Source organism: Pholcus phalangioides, unplaced genomic scaffold, assembly GCF_987345545.1.
Source record: "Pholcus phalangioides strain wild (caught in Gottingen) unplaced genomic scaffold, Ppha-v1.0 ptg000004l_1, whole genome shotgun sequence".
Classification (NCBI taxonomy): domain Eukaryota; kingdom Metazoa; phylum Arthropoda; class Arachnida; order Araneae; family Pholcidae; genus Pholcus; species Pholcus phalangioides.
The window spans coordinates 35,656,590-35,675,354 of NW_028301597.1; the positions used below are offsets into that span (position 1 = coordinate 35,656,590).

At 35.0% G+C, this 18,765-nt stretch overlaps 1 protein-coding gene across 6 annotated transcripts in view; it reads left to right on the top strand.

Annotated features, from left to right (window-relative positions):
- Window positions 1-18,765, top strand: part of LOC149087341 (uncharacterized) — a 171,088-nt gene that overhangs the window by 126,936 nt on the left and 25,387 nt on the right. For all 6 annotated transcript variants that reach the window (XM_089231397.1, XM_089231400.1, XM_089231399.1 and 3 more), the window contains exons 3-8: window positions 5,485-5,520; window positions 7,788-7,863; window positions 9,885-9,906; window positions 10,862-10,936; window positions 11,726-12,957; window positions 15,849-16,508. In XM_089231397.1, coding sequence (XP_089087523.1) covers window positions 10,908-10,936; window positions 11,726-12,957; window positions 15,849-16,508 — 1,921 coding nt within the window. In that variant the 5' untranslated portion in view covers window positions 5,485-5,520; window positions 7,788-7,863; window positions 9,885-9,906; window positions 10,862-10,907. The remainder of the gene's footprint in view (window positions 1-5,484; window positions 5,521-7,787; window positions 7,864-9,884; window positions 9,907-10,861; window positions 10,937-11,725; window positions 12,958-15,848; window positions 16,509-18,765) is intronic.

Genomic DNA, 18,765 nt, shown 5'->3' on the forward strand with positions numbered 1-18,765 from the left:
TTTTTTTCCTTTTGTATATATGTGTGTGATATCGTAAATCAAATAATCTCTTATTTCCTCTCAACCAACATATGACTCTACCTTATCGAACTTATAGTGGCTTCACTGCAGTACGGTCTATATTGCAGTGAATAAATCGACATGGTTTTACAGGGGCATCAAAATAATAAGAAAAAAATTATTATTACTTATAGCATGAGTATTTATATCTTTCACGTTTCCGTGATTTTTTTTTTCTTTGAAAAGAAAAATGTATCGTTTTTTTTTTCCTGCAAAATTTGTCAGTACAATACTGATTTTGCAGTTAATAGTCAGGCCCGTCATTTAGGGGGGGCGGGGGAGGGGCAATCATATTATGTATATAATGTATATATATATATATATGTATGTACATACTATGTATATAATGTATTGATACATTTAATAGTCAGTAATTTGCAATGAAATAATTACTTTAAAAAATTGAGGTTTTTAATTTATATACTTCTTGCATAGAACTTAAGTTTAGGCATAAGTTTTCCATCATTATTCGTCATTCCGCTCAAAAAAAAAGCATAGATGATAACTACACACTAAAAAGTGTGTATATACATACATAAAAGAGAGTTAAAAAGAATTTGCAAGATATGCAGAAAAAACTAGATGTTGTGAAGATATTTATTTTTTGAGATGTTGTGGTATTTTTTTAAGGAAGGAAAAAATCCTTTGTAGCTTAGTTGTAAGAGCACTCGTCCGGCAAACGAGGGACCTGGGTTCGACTTCTGGTAGAGGCAGAGATGAGTTTTTCTTCTTCAAAAAATCAACATCTCAGAACATAAATATCTTTACAACATCCAGGTTTCTGTATATCTTGCATCAACGAGTGGAGCGTGACATCATGTCATATAAAAAGAATTTCTTAAATAGGAATCACTCTGATTTCTCATTGTTATGAGATATTTTTTTTACCTTATTTATTTTCGTGAAATTGATGTACGAGATAATCAATGTTATTTTGCTCTTATCTAATACTGTGGGAATGTCTCTATTCTAGGGAAGATTTCACAATTGGCTTAAAGATTTCGAAACATAATGTCTTTAGCAGGAAGAAAATTGAATTTTTTCTTGTGGATGTCATTTGGAATATGTATTCATAGGTTTTTTTTCATCGCATGGGTGTGATGTCGTAAATAAAATAATCTCTCATTTCCTCTTATCCAATACTCAACTCCATCCTATCAGCCCAGCCTGATTGTGGCTTCACTGTAACATAAACAGTATCGCAGTGAATAAATGACTAAGGTTTTACAGGGACATCAGAGTTATTGGGTTTTTTTAATATTACAGTAGACAGGGCGAATTAAAATCACGGATAATATTATCGTTCGGGTATTTTTATCACTTTTGCTCCAATTCCACTATCACTTTCGCAAGTAAGGGACGGTCCAATATCAAACATAGGGGAAAAAAATCGTTTACAGTTATCGGGGCTTCGCTTTTTGTTATCTTTTTTCGTTGAAAATTTTTTTTTGCATGTTTTGAAGCTAAGATTAAGCTATACTTTTTACTTTTTTTCTTAAAAAGTCATCGTTATCAACTTGCAAGACTAGCAAGACCATGGTCAGCAGGCTCCCTTATTGACAATTTACGTATTCAGTTCACTATGTCCTAATCGGGTTATTATAGCCGCTATGATCTATGTACGTTTAACACTTCTTTTGCAATTTCTTTCCCTGGATGAAGGCACGTGTAAGGCAAAAAAAAGTCCCTTGCTTTAGTTCATATCCTTTAAACTGACCATATTCACAGTTTTCGACCAGAAGACTTTCCCAAGAGAATCTACGAAACGTTCCGAACATTATAAAAGGTATCGCAATTCGTTATACAAATTAGGCAGTTCCATTCTAACTCCTTACTATTTCGGAATTGAAATAAACGATTTTAGCTTAAAGGGGGAAAAATCCTGTTCTAAAACAATTGGAAAAAAAATGCATGATTTAGCAATTTCAAACTTATATGAGAAATGACAACGTAGTTGTCTCTTTCGACAAAACGAGACATATTGCCACCGTACTTACAACTCAACCAGGACTTTATCGGGTATAGTTATCAATTGGTTATTGTTACCAAAAACCTCGAGTCCCAATGTGATTAGATTAAGTGACATAAAACTGTATTTTAAAGTGAAAATTATCGATCATAGCATCAGTATTTATACTTTTAACGCGTTTCCATGATTTTTGTATTTTTAATGCTATCGTGATTTTATTTAGGAATGACAAATGAGAGGGTTTTGCCTTAGAAATTGCGAAGTACAATACTTATTAACGCAGAGAATAGTTAGTAATTTGCAATAAAACAATTAATTCAATTGAGGATTTGTTTTAATTTATATAAAAATCATGAGATATCCTACTTTATTTCACTTTTGTTGTAATTTATTTTGATTATTTAACAAAAATAACTCGTTCAAACTTGAAAGAGTGATTTATAATTTATAAGTAGATTGAGCAATCAGAAAATATTATATTGATTGCTCTCTCTACGTATGATGAGCTCCTACTGCAAGAGTTCCAGACCCTTCGTGTTTCCCAGAATCCCTGTGCCGGAGAGGAAAAGGCCATGTACATCTTAACAAATTCAGTATGATATGACGTAAAGCAATGAGTTGAACGTTTTTTATCCAAGCTTACCAATCCCTCCCTGCCCCCAAAATCACTCTAAGTAGTGAGTATGAATTAGTAATGTACGTAGTGAGTATACGCTAACTTCACGCATTGAAATTTTAACCGGAACGATCGAATTTCTGTTAAGTTACTCTGCATTGAAAATTTAATCTCTATAGAAAAATTTTCTGTTTGTATATTCAGTTGCATTGAAAAAAACAATATGAAAAAAATTCCCTTACATTTTTTTGAAATTTTATGTCAAGAATAGTTTTGGATATTTTTGAAATTTCATTTGTGTTCAATCACCTCAATGCAATATCCATTGTGAAATAATAATCATCATCATATTCTATTTTTATGTACACATCAAATTTTGAATCTTTCAATTTCTCATCATATCATCAACCGTTTTTTGAACCAATCGCTTAAAAAAAGTTAAATTCAGAATGAACTGTAGTAATGAATATAGGTACACATGCCTGCAACCCAATCTGGTTCATTGGATAATAGTTTACCTACGAATCTATTTGAAAAAACATATCATTTCCAAATACGTAAGAAAACGTGAGTGTAAATATAATATGAATGCGAAATATAATTGCAGAGTAGTCGATTTTGGTGCAATGATAGCAATGAAGAAAATACCTCATCACTTATTAAACAAGTTCAAACCAATTTTATCAGGTTTAATTTTCATTGATATTTGGCCCGTCTTGAATTTTTTTTTCTTTTTTAATGACCCGTAATTGTAATTCTCGTGTCAAAAATTTTGACCACTCACGGCAATGATGTCTAAAACTTCTCATTTACATCCATTAAATAGTTTGAAATCGTTTTTATCAGTCGCAAAACACTAAATAATACGTACAGTTGAAGTAATTGTAGAAATATTTACAACTTGAAATAGGCATTTATAACGTTGAAATTCATAAAAATTCAGATTTATTGTTTCGTTTGTGATGAAAAAAAATTTGAATTTGACTTTCAAAAAAACATTTTTTATCAAACTTGATAATCTCACGACGTAACGCTAGTAGTGCCATCTGTTGTCCATAGCAAGTACTACCCTCTCTATGAAGTAGATGGCGCTACCATAGACGAACACCGACATTCGAAACCGAAACTGTAGAGAAAGAAAAAATCTTCATCCAATGATATCTCATCATTTCCGCCCCCTCACGCGCAATCCACTTCCCTTTAATCTTTATCTGTCATCCTTCAAGTATTCGAGGATGTGTGATGGCTATTTTTATTGTGGCTTTCTTATTTCTTTTCTTAGCCAAGTCAATATGTAAATGAATCGCTCTAACCATGAAAATATAAGAGAATATTCTGTTGTTTTAAAACTACCATTCGGACAATTCCATATGGTTATTTTTTCCGAGAAAACAAGTTTTTTCGCCCTCTCTCCAACCTCCATCCCCTCCCCCCTCTAAGACGGAAAATTCTTCTTCAACAACTTTTGAGAGAAAATGTCCTCCCACTTAATTAATGATTCGTTCCACCGCATTCCTCGTTATACAGCTTGAAGTTTGTCACGTTGATGAATGGTGATTGTGGTCCCGTCCAGTCACTCCCTCGAAAAATTTAAAATAAAAAATAAGAGCCACTCGTCAAGTGAATAACGCGAGTTTCGTGTCAGGAATTTAGAGTATGGGGGCATGCAACGATAAACTCTTCGAATAACTCCATCGTCGAATTTCGATGGGCTACGAAAAATATGCATGAAATTGATGCACAATATTTTTGGCGACTGAAACAAAAGTACTATATAAGTGAATTTTTTATCAAAAATTTATGCTGTGAGAGTTTTGTTTATTAAAATTAACAGTATGTTAATATCCACGGGCAGCATCACATCTAAAATGAATCAATACAAGCTCTTCAAGCCCGGAGAATGGAATCCTATATGGAATCACTGGTTTTCGCAAGTGTTTAGTAAAACAATTATAAATTTCAAACTAATTGAATTAAGTTGAAAATTCTTATGTTTATGAAATAAGGACTTGTCTATAATATTTTGTAATGTCACTTGTATTACTTGAAAATGTATATATTTTCTTTGGTAAAATTGTTCTTTTCACTTCGGATTTGTAACATAGTGGTCTGGCTGTAGTGAAGAACTACTAACTCAATTATACAGAGCATTTTCGCTCAAAGGGACTTGAACACGCTCTGTACAATATTTATTCTACAAGGCGCTTTAGCTCAATTGGCTAAATTATGCTCTTTACAATAACATTCGATCCCACGTGTGAGGAAGCAAACATTGATCACTCACAATAAAATATGATAAATTAAAATAATATAATAGTTGTGATTGTACAAAACAACATTATTCCTCTTTCGAATGATACCAAACATGCAGAGATCTTGAAATAATACAATGGATTAAAAAAAATTATGATATGCAGCTAGACGCCGCGTGGAAGGCTACTACATGAAATCATTTGTCTTTTTTTTCACTTCTGTATATATTGAACAATTTGAATTTAATCTTGAAATAAAGTTAGTCATATTCAATTAGAATCAACCGTAATTTATAAAACAATACTTTTAATTTTTTTGTCAAGGAATTCCTGTATTATACAAAATACAGGTATCAACATTTATAAAAGCGAAATTACAGATTCAATCCATATCATCAATCAAATCTGTCATGATAGTTATTAAGATATTCTTGAGACGTGACTAAAAAAAATCTTAATGTATTCGATGGTCTTTATAACTTCATTAATCCATTCATTAATCATTTATTTAAATTAGAATTTGTGGCCTTTTAATATGCAATATTCAATTATGATATACATAATAAATTTTTGTTATTTCTTTACAGAATTTTTCCGGTTGTTGTCACCGGAGAATGAAAGAAGTAAGTATTTCCTTTTACCTCATTTCTTAATTATATAACTTCATAGCAAATGGGCATTTATGAGAAATCTATGACAGTTTTAAAATGATTTTGTCACCTTTTCACTTAGTTTCGGTCTTCAATATTATTAATTTTTATTTATTAATTGATTACAGTGTCTTACAACGATTATTTAGCCATTTTCTTTGAAACATTTTATTGCATAGCATATGCCTATGGAAAATTTATTAATATTTTATAGAAAAATAAAAGATTTTTCTTAAATATAAAGTTTACAATTTACATTCTTTTCTAGATTTCAGTTGAGATGTTTTGATGAAGGTTTCCCCGCTATTCTTCATTCCAGACTAAACAATTAAAAATTTCATAAAATGATTCATCATGTTTTAATGTTATATATATTACGTATGTACCACCTACTAAATAATAGTACTATAATTTTTCGCCTGTCTGTCGTGGCACTTACGATTTTTAAAAAGCAATTTTAGAGATTTGCTGTGCTTGCTCCGAAGTAGCGGCTACGTCAATTTTTGTTTAAAATAACGCAATCTTCAAGCAATTGACTATGAAAACCATCGTATAGCATCCAAATATCATCCAATAAATTGCTTTTGAACGAACAGTCAATATCGTTGAATTGCATTTCAACTATCAGCCAATGAAATCTCTTCAACTAACAGACAATTAAATTTTTTCAATTAACAGATAATAAAATCTTTTCAACTAACAGGTAATAAAATCTTTTCAACTAACAGTCAATTAAATTGCATTTCAACTAACAGTCAATTAAATTGCATTTCAACTAACAGTCAATTAAATTGCATTTCAACTAACAGTCAATTAAATTGCATTTCAACTAACAGTCAATTAAATTGCATTTCAACTAACAGTCAATTAAATTGCATTTCAACTATCAGCCAATGAAATTGCTTTTAAACTAACAGTCAATTAAATTGCATTTCAACTATTTAGAAGCAGTTCAAAATCTAATAACGATTTTTCTTTTTATGTTTATTTCCTTACGGCATTATATATCAAACACTTTAGTCACCCACGTTTCCCTTGCACGATTCTTGGTTCATTTTCGGCTCCCAGAATAGTTTAAAAATGAGACACTTCAAAGCATAAATAGGCGTACAAATCAATATCTCCAGCTTGCCGCGACGCCCATAGGAGCTGCAAAGCACACTTTGAGAAACACTGATCTACAGAACACGTAAAAAGTGTAATGATGTGAGAAGTTTTCGTTATTTCCAAGAAGAGTGTGACTTTTTAGCAAACAGCGCATGCGTTGAAAGAACTTTTTTTCGCCGGTGTTTTTTTTTAGACCTAGGCGCTTACACCCATACAGCAGATAGACCAAAAAATACGGTAAATTATATTAGCCAAAAAATACCAAAAAACATGTCATTCCTTCTAAACACATGCTCAACTCCTAATCTGAAAAAAAATACATATGTTTGTTTCCAAGAACTTCAGTTGATGGATTAAAAGAGAATAATTCTAATTCTCCGGTGAAATCTTATTCGAATAATCCCAGATATTCTTTGTAATCGGATGATCAGTTAGAATTAGGTTCCTATTCCGAAAAAATCCGAATGGAAAAAAAAAATTTATCTGGATCTCCGTATTTTTTTTTTTTTTTTTTTTTTGTCTCCCGTTTTAAAAATACACATAAAAAATTCTATCAAGTAGTGAATGAACCCTCTCACCATCAATATATACGGAAAAAAAATAACTGATAATCTCAGTGTATACAGCAAAAAAAAACTTTTCATTAATCTTGCAACGGAACCTTTGGATTAATCTCTTTGTACAAACTTGCATTGAATTAATCTTTTACTTTTTTTTCACGTTAAAAGAATATTCCCTTATGTAAAGTTTATTTAGTACTTTTTTTTCGTACTTTCCCTTTATATAAATAATTTAGATTACGACTGATGAGTAATGGTGGGTTGCTGCAACAATCTAAGGGCTAAGATTCGTATACTTTTTAGGACTTTTCTCCATTTTTTTTTTCTAAAATTAGTTCAAGGTATTTAAAATTACAATCTTATACTTAAACCAAACTGAGCAGTATCCTTTTTTTTTTTCTAAATGTAACATTTTCATGAGATCTCAAACAGGAAAGTCAAATAATCTCCCCTATAAGACTAGCATTTAAAAAACATACGCAAGGATGTGACTGAATCTGAATTAATTTAATTAATAATTTAATTTTCTGTAGACCTAAACCACGCTGAAATGTTCTGACGTTATTTTTCCAGGGGGAAGAGCTGAATGTCTGTATAGCTGAAGGTTCTTTAAGCATCAACAAACAACGACTGGATCCAGCAGCAATAGGTAAGGTATCCTTAAAAAAACTCGCTCAGAATTTAGTTTCGAACGTAGTGTTAACTAAGTATAAGCTGTCCCAAATTGTTTGCGCAGCAGATATCTCGATAACTGTCAATTTTAGAAACATACTTTCAGTTACAAAAAGTTTTCAAATGGCATGCAGTTACTCACAGTTTCAAAATTTTTTTGAGGCTGTCTTATAAATGAATAAAAAATAAATAACAATTTCTAACCCCGTGTGCCCAAACTTCCAATTATTAAAATGTAGATCCCACTCTGAAAAGTCATTTACGAAAAATTTCATATCTTTAAATGCAATAATAACTATGTAAAATCACTATGTTTTAGCAACTTATCATAACTGTGTTGGCAAGTTTCCATTGTTTACAACGTTACCATATTTAAGGACTGTCACAAATAAAATTAACTCACCCACACACACACATTTTCTTTAATTTATTCATAATAACCAGTCGTTACATTTTTTAGAGGATTACAGAATCGTTACAACATTTAATTAAGATTTCCTTTCTCAATTTGTGCACCACACCCCTCAATCATTTGTGATAAAAGCCGAAAACTCCAAATGTCTCCGATAATATTGCATTTAGAAGTATACAATATTTTGTAAATGACTTTTCAGAGCCGCATTCAAATTTCACTCTGATTGGACGTTTTAGTACACAAGGTCCATATAATAGTTATTTTTTATTGTATGAACGCACTGCAGTATAGTAAAATGTTTATAGTAAAAAGTATAGTTCATTTTTTGACGGCAATCGTTTGTATTGGGACTTTTTTTTTCGTCGGACAAATCAGACTTTCATATATGTGCTTCAGTTTACTTCGAGGTACCAAATTCCTATGATACGAGACACTCTCGAGAACGAGTTTAACTTGCAAACGAACGTACAGTAATTATCAAATACAATTTATCTATTAAAAAATACATTTCAAACTAAATCATAATCTTTTGATTTCAGTAAAACTCGAAATTTTAAAATATATACACGGTGGGTGAAATTCCTAGACACATTTCAAAAACTAATGAAAAGTCAGCCGCCGCCGCCCCCCCCCCCAATTAGAATAAGAAAGTGTACCCAAAATACTTACTAAGACTTCAAGGTGTTGTTGTTTTGTTAAATAGTAAATGAGTTTACAATTTCACTTTCAAATGCACTTTATCATAAAGAACTCGATATAACAAATAAAATGTGGCACAAGCAATGAATAATTAATATTTATTACGATTTTTTTCGTTACATAAAAAATGCATAAGTTTAGCTCCCATCCAAAAAGGGCACTCGTTTTCAAATATGGTAGATTTATGTAACGCAAATCGTATTAAGCATTAATTATAATGTTTATGTCGAGTTTGTGTTACATTTCATGTGTTCGTCAAGTTTTTGTGATACAGTAGCATTTGTGAGGGAAATTTCGAACTTTTTTTGTTATTTTATTTAAAAAAAACTCAATGTTTTTTTTATTATTTGTACAAACTTCACTTTTGTCAATTGGTTAACTTTTATCAATTTTCAAAATGTATTCGGGAATTTTTTTTTCTCACCCCGTATTTCATATCAAAAATTTTTGACGCTTATTCTCCAAGGAATATAATATATAATTTAAAAAAAATCTCAAATGGTCTCACGAAATTCTATTCCATTATAGTTATACTCATGCAATAAATAAAACCACCGTAGTTATCCGATATTATAAAAGTCTATCTATATTTGACAAGTGCAGAATTTTTTCTGAGTCCAAATGGTTAAAGATGATTAAAAACTATAAGTTTTCAGCCCTTTCAAAACTATGATAACATTAATCAATCGAGAAACGAATATGAATGTCGGATATCTACGAGACGGTCTCCTCGACCGAACAATATTTGTTCTGTTTTGTTTTTACTTAACGATGCCTTCAAAAGCTAATCGCTTAGACAAACGAATGAACCAAGCAATAAATTAAATTATATCATTTTTCTTGAATTTTACTAAATAAATTTCCTCTTTCTCTTCTTTCTTCAGATAACTTTCATGATGTGCAGAGGTAAGTAACTTTTTTTTCTTCGATGGACTAGTGTATTTTTTCGGCGTTTCCACCATGGCGCTTACGTTTTTTAAAATAGTTTTAAAGGATTTTGACACTTATAATCATGCAGAAAAAAAAGCAAGCCTTAAGAAATTGATTGTCGAAATTTTAGTACAGTTTAAAATTCAGATCAGCTAACGATTAAATAGCATTTCAACTGCTCAGGATTGATTCTAAAACATTAGTAAGCTTTTTCTAAAGTATTTTCGTAGAATACGAGGAAGAATGATTAATTATGAGAATTACATTTCACTATATAAAGATGCATAACTTACGTTGAACAGTTTTTTAACGCTTATGCTGTAGATAAAATAAATAAGAAATACTGCAGATACTCTTTTAATGACGTTTTTTTACGTCGTTTTTTAGTGACGTTTTTTATTGGAATCAATATTTTTGAAAAGCTACGAAAAATATTGCTTAATATTTCCATGAGCTGTCGCCAGGAAGTTCAATTGGATGAAGCAAAATGAATCAGAACTTTTGAATTGGATACAGCGAAAAGTCCATCGGAAGAACTTTTTCGAATTTGCTAACCGTTACTACTTATGTCAATTGTATGATTCCAATAATCATCCCCTATTGAACATATACAGTCAATTAATGCATCCAAATTCAAAATAGTCAATGCATGAAAACCTTCACCGTATTTCACAGAAAAATTATTTTTTTAGCAATTTTTATTCTGGGAGGAGAGAGATATATTGCATTTTTATAAAATAGTATCCATTTACATTTAGCATCCTGCATGTGTGTTTAATTGGAAGTTTTTACGTTTTTGTGGTTTTTTTTTTTTTTTGTATAAATACAAGTATATAATATTCGGCTAATTCGTGGAAAGGTAAATGACGTTATAAAGTGCTTATACTCATACATTGCTTTACTTTTTTTCAACCGTTTCAAATTATTTCAGTGCACAAACATGAGCAGCGGGGAATACTGATAATTTGTCGAACTTCATGGCACGAAAGCTGAACAAGCCTAAAGGGTGAGTCATTTTTGAATACTTTTTAAGAACAGTAAACATGCATGAATGTTTATCATTACCTATATGTTACCTTTATGTTTACCCTATATCCGGTCTCCCATTTGCAATGGCCCCTCCGCAGAGAGTCGCAGAGAGTATTCAGACCCACAACCATGATACTCAGATTACATGAAAATTCAAGCATTTACGATTTTCGATTCAAAATATGGAAAAAAGTTGGCAGCACCAGTCAGAACATGAATCAAGCCCATCTCTAACAACATAAATACTTTAAGGGCGCATTCACATACACTCAAATACGCATTCATTCCGGCATGTACCGATTCGTTAGGAATTCCGCAAATTAATGTGTACGAGGCACGTGTACTGTTAAGTAGTAGTGGTACCTAGCATTTGATGCTTCAAGTATCCGCTGTAAAGGCTTATGTGATTTGTGTACCACTTCTAAATTTAATGATCTCACTAACTTTATATTTTAATCACTTTTCCACCATTACCGCCGATTCGCGCAAACGTGAACGATTAAATCAAAGCTTTAGGTGTGTGCGCACCGCGTGTTGGGAACTACTAATGTTATGCTTAAGTTATTTGTACAAAATACAGTAGAGACTTACTTTTATATCATGCAATGTATGAAGAACTTTTGTTTTTAGTACCGGAACGGTATATATTTATAAACGGTTATTAATGATTTACGAAGGTTATTATTAGTGGTTTGTTGATTGTAATTTATAATACATGATTTTTTTATGATTAATTCACGATTGTTTCGTGTTGTGTTGATTGAAGGTCTCCGGGGACCCAGCAAAATCTTGCAACTTGTCGTAAAAGGAAACTCTCCGGTACGAGAACGGAAGATACTGAAGAAAACGTTCTAAAACTTTCGCTCCCGCCTGACGAATCACCACCACCAGAACTGCGGTCATCACCGTTTCGTCCCGTGCTAGATCACCACAACGGACACCGGTTCTCGCCCGAGCTTGGCGATTTCGAGCAAGGATCAGTCCGTTCGGTGGTCGCCCCAGAAATCACGAGGTTCGGTAGCACCAGTAGCGGCAGCTGCCTCGTCCCACCGCGTTCGAAGAGACTCCGCGAATGTGACTATACTCTAGTCGACAGAAACTGTTCGGATTTTATGCGAGGGAGTGATGAAGAGCACGAGAGTCGATACGCCCTCGCGCGGAGGTGTCTAGAGGACGCCATAGATGCTGTGGTCAAACGTAACGAACCGGACGAGCTGGACGAAGAAACACGACGCATCCGAGAAGCAGAGGCGGCGCTCAGGAGCCTCTCTTCAGAAAACTTTGGATCTGAGTTCGAGAACATCGGAGGAGATTCCGAGAGGCCGATGTTCGAGAACCTGTTCGAAAAAAAGGACGAGGACTTAGGCCTGAAGGCTGACGCGGTCACGAATTCCTGGAAGGACGTGGTCACGTTAAGCGCTTCGGCATCCTGCGCTTCATCTTCTTCGTCATCTTCATCATTGTACTCAGGGTCATGCGTTAGCGGCAGCGAACGCTCTCCGGCTTTCTCGCCATCATCGGCTGTCACGGGCCACAGCAACGAAGATCAGCAGCACATGAAGGAGCCAGAAGACATAATCGAATCAGTTCCGATGATGGAACCAAAGATCGAAGACGAGGTGTCGCCTTGCTCGAACCCTCTCTCAGATCCTCCGAAGTCTCAGCAGGCGGCGGCACCACCTACGAGCATCCTCAGTCCGCCTAGTACGCCTCAGCACCAACCTTACACACCAACGTCGTCGACGACCGCACCACTGCCGTTGCCACCTCCACCTCCTCCATCTTTCATCGACGCGAAACCACTGAGTGTACCGAGCAGCCATTACAGCTCTTCGGCTGATGAAGTGTTCGACGACATCCCTTTTCCAGACGAAGAAGATGAGGAAGAAGACGAAGAGATGGAAGATGACATCGAGGACCATCAGAGAGACAGGAAAGACCACACGGCACCAATCGTCAGCGACCCTTATGATGTAGCGAGGCTCCTCAAAATCGAAGGTAAGCACTGTTATCCGAATTATACAAGGTACACTGATGTAAGTGGAATCCCGCATGATTTGTAAAATTAAGTTAGCTTCTGGGAACGGTCTCTTGCGAAATTTTTCTTTTGTACTTGCACTTCGAGGTTTGTTCAAAAAATATGCGACATAATTTTTCTTGCATAAACCAATGAAGCCAGGGAAGCGTAGTTTGGTGCACGTATGTAGACAATCCTAGTGCGCATGCTTAGTTTTTTTTCTGCTTTCAGAAGCTGCCAGTCACCGGTAGATGAGTATTGAAGTGTAAGTGAGCACCGTTTTGCATTTTCGGTTTTTGACAAAAAAGCAGAAAAACAATAACAACGCTACCGCATTAATCGCGGTAAAGCTGTCATTTGCGCCGCAGAATCTATTGGTAGTACTCTTTTTTTTTTAATTTCAATTCATTAATACTTTGGCGATGGTTCTGCTGTGTGATGCGTACTTTAGCATGTCCTGTGTGATCTCCAAGCTGAGTTGCCTCTGCTCGATCGTTAGACACGAACTTAGCCGAGATTCTCTTGAATCCCGGATAGAATAGATCGCTTTAATGCTGATGCTCACCTCGCCTGCAATTTCTCTGATTCTGATCATGGTTCGGCGATTCTGCATGACCAGAGTTCTCACTTAATCAATGACGGTCTGATTTCTGGATGTTGAGGGCCTACCAAAACCGTGCTTCACTCTCCACTGATGTGCAGCCATCTTTGAAGCGGTACTACCGATCCTTTATCTTGGTATGGTGCCCACTGCTTCATCTCCAAAAGCCTATTGAAGCTTGTTGATTGTTTCCACTCGGGAATCGCCAAGTGTCACACAAATTTGATGCTGTAGCGTTTTTAAAGTTTTCCTGCCATTTTGTCAAAACGAAAATGTGACATGGTGCTCACTCACACTTCGACACTCATCCGTGGTCTGCCGGTGACTGAAAGCTTCTGCAGGCAGGAAAAAATCCAAGCACGCTCACTAGGATCACATAACATACATGCAACAGAACACGTCTCCCTAACTCCGTTGGTTTACGCACGAAAACAAATGGCCGGATATTTTTGAACCAACCTTGTATTTTTTCTGTAAAAATGTGCTTGATGCGATAGCTGCTTGCAGAAGATTACGAAAAGACTTCATATGGTGAAGTTGGGTTTGATCATATTGCTACCTGTTGTGCCGTTTACATTTTAACTATTTTGGAGCGTTTGAATCGATCCAATATCAATATTTCGGAGTCAAGTTCTTCCTTGTTCATCATTTAATCTGTTATTTTAACACAATTATGATATTTCTTCAAGGAGAGTAGGAATTAAGAGCATAATGCACTTTTCTCCCGTTTTGCTGTGTTGGGGCAAGTAGAACTAATTCACGTTTCAAACTTCATACCTACTTTCATTGGCTTTATCAATGTGATATGAAACTGAAGAAAAGAGTAAAGCTCTCGAGTCAGCAATAACCATTTCTACAGACCTAAAAGATGAGTGTCGCGATGTAGAGGAACAACGAAACTGCATAGATGTAATGTTGAAAGCCATTCCGGAAAGAAAGTATGGTGACTGGGTTCTCGTCAACCTACAAATGAAGGTCAGTAAAGATATTGTTCAGCAGCTAACCAAAGTAAAGACTCGTCGGGAAGCATAAGTAGAATGAAGAATCGGTACTAGATCAACATTTCAGGGGCTGAACTTTCCAGACACAAGTATGATTAGAAGTGATGAGGGAGAGAAGTTCTGACATTTCTCCTTCACCTCTCAAGTTTAATAGTCTCCCATTGATCTCCCATTTGAAAAGTCTCTTCGCAGAGAGCAGGCAGACCTACAACATGATACTTACGTTACATAAAAATTCAAGTATTTACCATCTTCACTTCGAAATACGGAAGACGAATGTCTGCACCAAGAATAGCACGAAACAAGTTCAACTCTCACAACATAAATACGTCAGGGGCCATACATACACCTGAGAACACACGTTACTGCATGTACCGATCCGTTAGAAATTCCGCAGAAGAATGTGTACAAGACATAGGTACGGTTAAGTAGCATGGGAAAAAAGATTGGCATTTCTCTTCTCATTTACCTCAAATATATAAAATTTATTTTTATTTACAATAACCTCAGAAGGCATGAAATGCACTTACACTTTAAAAGTAAAAATAAACAATAAAATAATAATGAATAAAAGAAAAACTAATCAGAAATAATAGCCAGAAGGTAAAAAACACTTCGCATACAGGGCCAGGTCGACATCCTCAATAGCGGAAGCAAATATTGAGTAGGAGACTCATACAAGTTCTTATAGCAGACTGTTCCATAATGTTAGTTATTGTTTACGATAATATTTTATTACATTCTGACTTTCCCACATACCAAAGTTGTTTATTAACATTGTGAGTTTTCTTCATACTATGGCTGCTAATATTAGCTATGCATACCAGAATAATAAAATGTTTGGGTTTTTTATGTTTAAAATGAATTTTTCCCTGTTGCTAACACTTCTTTCATTTATGAATCATCATTTTATGAATGATTTTAAAGCACAATCAGTTTTGAGTTCCACTCCCTCCCCCCACAAGGACGTAAGTGGAACCAACAACAAACTGAAAAATAAAATTAAGATTGAAAAGAGGAAAGACACTGCAGAAAATAGGTTCAAAACATTATCGTTGAAAATAGAATTGTTTGAAAAATCTTCTCCCATATTCTTAAGAAGTTTCATTGACTTCCGCAATGAAGGTAGGCGCTAACTGGAATTTGCATTTACAGAAAAAAAAATCTGTTCCACTTCCATCAGTGTACGTTACTTGATATTCGCAATGAAAGTTTAGACTTTAAATTCGAATAATTCATCTATTTCTTGTGTTTATCCTTTTCTCTGCAGAAGAGTGTGCCTCCATACAGTCTATCGTTGAAGCGGATGGGTTCCGAATGCCCCCGCACCAACAACAACAGCAGCAAAACAAAAACTGCAACGACTACGTGTCCAGAGTTGGACTCCAGGACATGAAACCGACTCCAGATTCTTTGCAGGATCTGCCGTCACTGCAACGTGTACCCGGAGGCCCGTTCCCGTTCTGCAGCAGTGGCAGTAGTTTCAACGGTCTTCACAGCATGGGTGGTGGCGGCGGCGGCTACTACCCGCCAGCGTATCATACGACGTGTGGGTTGCCCAACAGCCCGCTCGGTAGACCTCAGGACAATACGCGAAGGTACGCTGTGCTGGAATCAAAGCTCCAAGAACCGCCGAAGAGGAGCATGGTCTATGACGACCATCTTCTACCACTGCCTAACGACGACAGACCCTTAGTTATCGACGAGAGACCTCCTCAGAGTGGACGGATACCGATGTCGGGTCATCAGCAACAGCCGCAGCAGCAACATCGACTCGACGGACACGAATGCGACGATTCCAGTTGTAGTGATTCTTTGGGGCCAACGGCTTACAGCAGTTGCTGCGAGCTACCGTCGCCGAGATCTGACACTGCGGACAGCGGCAGGCGGCTTCTGGACTGTCCGCAAATGTCACCATCTCAGGACAGAGGTAAGCATCAACTCATATTTTAATGGGAATTTTTCTACGAGTTACTTTTTGATCTTCTAGAATGCTATGAGAAGAGACACAAAAGTTAATCAAAACATGTCTGATCACCTGATGAATACATCAAAATATACACGTATTTGTTAATGTCCACACACAGTATGCCCAAACACTTTGAGGTATGCGGTATTTTTGCCCGACATTAACTTTATGCAACGATGATTGTTTATGCATAATGCCCAAGCGTCGTTGGTAGACATGATAAATCGTACTAAAGTCATCATTCAATTTTTTTTGCCGGTTATTATGCGTAATCACCATTTCACATTGGTAAATATGAAAAAATTTATATAGTTACCGTGATAAGATTTATTGTTTCGATGACTATACTTGGGAGCCAAAGTCTCCACCAGATATAAAATTAACTCTGATTTAACGGATTTTTCCAAAAATCCAAAATAGCTCCTATAGTTAAATCCTATTTCACGAATTATGAAGTCGGACCTCGATATAACAAACTACCATTCAACAAATTTTACGATCGTACCACGATATAGTGATCTCTCATTTAACAAACCTTATTCTCGTATCCCGATATAATGAACTTTTATTTAACAAATTCTTTGACTTAAGAAATTTTTATTTTTCTGCATATACAATCAGACCCCAATGTAACAAACCCATATTTGACGATCTCTGCGATATGACCCCGATATAACTAATCCTAATTTGACGAATTCTATAGTCGGACCTCGATGCAATGAATTCCTATTTAACAAATTTTACGATCATACTTCGATGTCTCGAACTCTAGTTTAACTGATTTCGCAATAGAAATTATCATTACGTATTATTTTGTTGTGATATATCACATTTACCAACGACACCTGGGTATTATGCATAATTACCTGTAAAATTGATAAATGTACTTAACGAGATGATAACAACCGATTTATCACATTTACTGTAACATACATATACATTATATTTTCAAAAGTCTCTGTCCTTTTTTTTAGAGAGAGTTTCGACATTTCCTCGAACTTTTATAAAAATACCGAACGTATCACTGAACTTTCGGTCATATATGTTCTATATTGGTGCTCACAATTTCCGGTGAAAATTCAGTCACGAGTGCATTTAGGGGGGAAACACAAAAATTTAATAAGGAAAAAAAATGCTTTCGATCATGTTTCTGTATCAGAAAAAGTAGCAAACGGCTTGCAACTTTTCAAAAATGTTGCACTATTTTTGTGCAATATTTCTGTGCATTCTCGTGCATATTCACGAAAATATGCATGTTCTCTACAAAAATTATAATTTTCATCCCAGAAAGCCTCTGCACGAAGCTCGTGACGTCACTGTAGAAATCCATTTCGCCTGTAGTCATTGAATATACTGCAAAAAAGTAAAGATATCGCATGCCGTACAGCTGAAATGGACTGCTTTAGTGATGAAAAGTTTCTCACTTCTGCAAAAGATGGTGTTTCCATTAACCCAGGCTGCGGAAATAGTGAAATAAAAGCTGCTCTCAAAACGTTTACATAAAAAAATTTTCCCTTTTTGTTAGTTGTCTTTTGTGAATGATAGGTGGCAATCAAGCTCATGCGTTGCAAATACATTGATATTTTCGGCTAACGAAGATAATTCGTTCCGGAATCACGTTGGTTAACCGAAAACTTTGTAGGCCGAGGCTTTCGTTGGCCGAGGTTTCGTTGCACAGTGAAAAGACAGAAATCTCTCTCGACGGAATCAAAAAATAGTCCCTTCATTGATTAATGTGCGTGCATGCGTGCACCTTTACAAAACGGAAATCTATCTAAAATGGCGCATTTCAGTCTCTTGACGTTCCTTTTCGTACAGGTTTCATTGTATACTACAATTGAAAAAAAAAAAGGTGTGATACAAAGAATCTGGGTTCGAACCGTAATCAGCAATAAGATAGCGGTCTGTGCAAGCAGGTACTCTTCAACTACTCAACAATGTACAGTCGTCTCTCATAGTACAAGCAAACCTGTTAGAGAACAGTGAAATTATAAAAAATAATAATAATAAAAACTTAGAATATGTATGCGTACGCTATCTATACGTCATTTTAAGAACTTCATGTTAAAAAATGTCTGGAAAAAAAATTCAGATAATCTCAAGATGATGGAGCACGATAAGGGTTAAACGAACTACTTCTCATCTTTCTATTCATCACTATTTCTATAAGTTAAGTCCTTTCAAAGTTAGGGAGTCTTTTCTAAAACTCCCTGTACTG